This window comes from Oikopleura dioica, chromosome XSR (genome assembly GCF_907165135.1).
Source record: "Oikopleura dioica chromosome XSR, OKI2018_I68_1.0, whole genome shotgun sequence".
Taxonomy (NCBI): domain Eukaryota; kingdom Metazoa; phylum Chordata; class Appendicularia; order Copelata; family Oikopleuridae; genus Oikopleura; species Oikopleura dioica.
Window position 1 is genome coordinate 11,367,839 of NC_137294.1, and position 3,964 is coordinate 11,371,802.

The window sequence follows — 3,964 nt, forward strand, 5'->3', positions numbered from 1 at the left end:
TATATTAGTAATAAGATTTCTGATTGTTAAAAAATCTTTATTTCACTTTTTCTTTCATTTTTTTTGACATAAATTAATTTAAAAATTCTTAATGAATAAGTTCGATAATTTTATTCATCTTTTGTCAAGGTAAAGTTTTAGGTTTTGACAACTTTCTTATACAGTAAACGGAAGAGAGCTTATAAGTTTGATTACTGTAATTGATAAGGGAAAATTACGACGGTGGAATAGGCTGGAGCGGGTGAGCGGACGCAGCGCCACCTAGCCTGTTGGGGGCGCCGGCGCGACGAAAGAGCAGCTGCACAAAGCCTAATTGGTCACAATTGAAACAAAATATACCAAGAGATCACCTTCAATAGGAACTTAATATCTGATTAGTGAAAAATGAGCGAGGCTAGACCACGATATAGTATTGAGCAGATTATATGTCTTCTCGAAGTAAGTAGTCCCTGATGAGTCTGATTTTTTTCATTATCGCCAATTCTAGGTGCTAGAGACAAGCCAAAATGGAGAGAAATTACAAGAGTTCCTCATGCGACTCCCGAAGTCCGAAGAGCTGGAGAATAATGAAGCCATTCTCAAGGCAAAAGCGACCGCTGCCTTTTTCCGCGGCGATTTTCGCGAGCTTTACAAGGTAATTTAACGCTCAGAATGCTCAAATTTCGCAATAAATATAGATTAATTACTATTTTTGTTAAAAATACAAGGGTCTTCAATTGAAACCCCCTTTTTCTATTCAAATTTAAACACGCTAGAACTCAAATTCTGATTCTTTTTGATTAGATTCTGGAGTCAAGACAGTACTCCCCTGCGTTCCACGATCGACTACAGCAATTGTGGTTGAAAGCACACTACATTGAAGCTGAAAAAGTTCGAGGAAGACCTCTTGGAGCCGTTGGCAAGTACCGGGTCCGCAGAAAGTTTCCACTGCCGCGAACGATTTGGGATGGAGAAGAGACTAGCTACTGCTTCAAGGAGAAATCACGCGCAGTTCTTCGCGACTGGTACCTCAAATCGCCTTATCCAAGGTAAATTGAAAATTTTTAAGAAAATTTGTATGAAGCAAAAATAACAAAAGTGACAAATTTGAAGGTTTTAATTGTCTTTTGATACTTGTTTGTGCCTAAATCATCATTTTGGACTTCCCAAGATTCTTGAGTACCAAAAGTCAACTTCAATTCTATCGGGAATGCAGCTAGGCAAGCCCAAGATGATGATGATGATAGTGGCCCTTGAAGGGGCACTTGTTGAAAATTATGGAGAGTGTTGAGGTCAACCTAATTTTAGTCCTCGCGAAAAACGCGAGCTCGCCGAGATGACGGATTTGACAGTCACCCAAGTGTCGAACTGGTTCAAAAACCGCCGCCAAAGAGAACGAGCTGCAGAAGCAAAGGGAACCACTCTTCGGTACGTACTTATTCGCAATCGCCAAGTCGGGAAGGAGCACGATTTTCATTTTTCAAAAGCGCGCAAGGAGCGTTTTGTCGTAGGAAAACGGCTAGTGTGATGATATTTCGTCATTCCAAGCGGTCGTCAAAGGCGAAATCGATCCCGTCGTGGGTATTGGTAACATTGTCGCCAAAATGTACCTCGAAAAGGAACAAAAAGCGCGAAAACGCTCCCACGGCCTTTTCACAGCGCCTGGGCCGTTTTATTCTCTCTGACAAAAAAATATGAAAATAATGAAAATGAAAGCAAAAATCACTCATTATACTTAAGCAAGCTCATGGCCACTTTTTTTTTGTTAACATCGCGTTTTTACAGTTTCTTATTTTTAGCGTCCAAAATAGATCATAATTAAGGACCCCCCCCCCGTCAACAATTTTCCTCAAAATATCGAAAATTTCAAAAAAACCATATCTTGGCTTCTTGGTGTTCCTGGAAGTTCAATTTATCATAAAAACTTGTTCGGAGCCTTTTTTGACCAAGAAAAATCTGAAATTTTAGCAAAGTTGGGACTTTTTCGTCATTTTTCCTCAAAAAGTACGATTTTCAAACGCGATTTTGAGGGTGAAGGAGTCGAGATAGACCCCCAAAAAATGAAGCCTCAAAATCGTTTTTGGCCCGTAGAATCCATTTTCAGGGTCAAAATTTTAAAATTCTGAAATTTGATTTTTCGAAAAAAGCTGACGGGGGGGGGGTCCTTAAAGAATTATATTAAATATAATTGAAGGCTCCTCAAAAACGAACGCTAAAGCGTCAATTACAAATGTAATTGATACTATTTTTTTGCAAATTCGTTTCAAACGGAACTAGCAAGTCGCACCAAGTGACAAATGCTTTCCGTCTCGGTTAGGCTTCATGTTTTCTTGTATCGTGTTGCTCCGTTAATTAAGACGAATTGCGTTTTTGCAAAAAAGCCAGCGCTAGAACTGCGTCGATTTTTTGACGACGGAAGGAAACCAAACGCGCAGCCTTCAAGATTATCCGAAACCAAAGCCCAGTGCACTTGGTTATCGCCGGAGCTATTAAATAGTACCTTTCTCAGCGCAGATTTTTTTTTCGTTCTTCATTTTTTTTGCGCTAGTTCCGCTACACTTCTAAAGTTTTAAGCACTTTTCCACTTGTGCATTTCTGCGCGTTTTTTCAGTTTAATTTGAAGTAAGAAATCGCCATTTTCTTTTTTAATTAAGTCATTTTTCTTGGGTGAATGAATTCTAGTGTGAGAATCACTGCTTGATCGTAATCAGACATGGCAATTTCGCGCATCATTAGACAGATACAACTTGATGAAAAATTAGCTAGATAAAGTCATCTCAAGAGAAAGTCGTCTTTTTCTTCCCTTGAAGTTTCTTGCCCCTGTAAAAGTAAGCTCACCACCTGTTGTGCTAAAGAAACCGCGAGAGGGAACTGCATGGGGTAGGGGCGGTTGCAGAGCGGTTTTGGAGTGGTTTTGGAGTGGTCATGATTATTTTCCAAACGAGCTCATCTGCGAAAACTCATTTTCATGTTGGCCATGATTGTCGCGCGAGTGTCATTATCCGAATTTTCTCCTAAACGTAGTAATCATTATCTGCATTCTTATCTAAGTCAGAATAAATGAAAATTTTTTCCTTGTTAGAAAACCGCTAGAATTCCCCTCGGCCAGTCGGCGGCTCAAGAATAATTTTCGATGATGTGCTTATACACCCCCGTTTGGATTTTTTCAGACGGTAATGCCCAATTGTGGCGGTCAGCACTCGAGCAGTTATCGGCTTAGACCAGTCGAGTCCGACAGTAAGCTCAAAATTGCCCGCGCGTTTTCCCCTTGCTCGAGTGGCGCTTGCGCTCTGGACCAAGTCGATTTCCCAAATTCTTTTTACAATTTTTTCAGCGTGAAAAATCGTGTTCTCTTTCCGATTTGCGAATTTGATTTTCAATGGATTGAAATTTCATAATGATCTTTTCTTCGCTAATTATTTCCTTCAGTGATGCTGAACTTGGCCACAGCCCAGAGCCCGTTGGAGAGCATGGCGAGCACGGGGCCGGGATTCATCCGCACGCGCACTTGGGCTGGCCAGCGCTGGATCCGGCCAGTGCGATGGCAGCTTCGCACTTGGGCTACCTTCCTGTCGATGTGCACAAGCTGAGCGAGCAAAGCCACCAGCTACTGAAGCACGAGAGCAACGTCAAACTGGAACCCGTCGATCCGCACGCAAAAGAAAACTCTTCGACCGTCCTTGCGCCAGTAGTAAGCAGCTCCGCGCCAAGTGTCAGCTCCAGCGCCAGCGCAGTCCCGACGCCCGAGCAGTACCACAACTGGATGCTCCAGCACCACTACAGCAACCCCTCGATGTACCAACACTACCAAGCGCACCAGAACATAGAAGTTCAGCACCCGGCGATTGGCTTTGCTTGAGAACAAGTTTTCTAACTCTTTGATTGAGAGATACTCGCACCCTGTTTTACTCATCCTGTTTTTTCTTTTCCCTGAGTTGTGTTTCTTTTTAATTATGTATAGATGACTTTGACCCTTATATTAGTA

The 3,964-nt window shown here is 41.9% G+C and overlaps 1 protein-coding gene across 1 annotated transcript; it reads left to right on the top strand.

Annotated features, from left to right (window-relative positions):
* Window positions 1-281: 281 nt before the first annotated feature.
* LOC145706607 (homeobox protein six1-like) lies at window positions 282-3,964 on the top strand. The gene is made up of 5 exons (XM_081784028.1): window positions 282-438; window positions 488-634; window positions 784-1,028; window positions 1,288-1,407; window positions 3,409-3,964. Exons 1-5 carry the CDS (start codon window positions 385-387, stop codon window positions 3,836-3,838), a joined length of 996 nt encoding a protein of 331 aa, XP_081640154.1. The 5' UTR covers window positions 282-384; the 3' UTR covers window positions 3,839-3,964.

Coding starts and splice junctions, on each gene's coding strand:
- LOC145706607 (XM_081784028.1), top strand. CDS start 385: ATGAGCGAGGCTAGACCACGATATAGTATTGAGCAGATTATATGTCTT. Junction 439..487: donor AGATTATATGTCTTCTCGAA/GTAAGTAGTCCC, acceptor CGCCAATTCTAG/GTGCTAGAGACAAGCCAAAA. Junction 635..783: donor ATTTTCGCGAGCTTTACAAG/GTAATTTAACGC, acceptor CTTTTTGATTAG/ATTCTGGAGTCAAGACAGTA.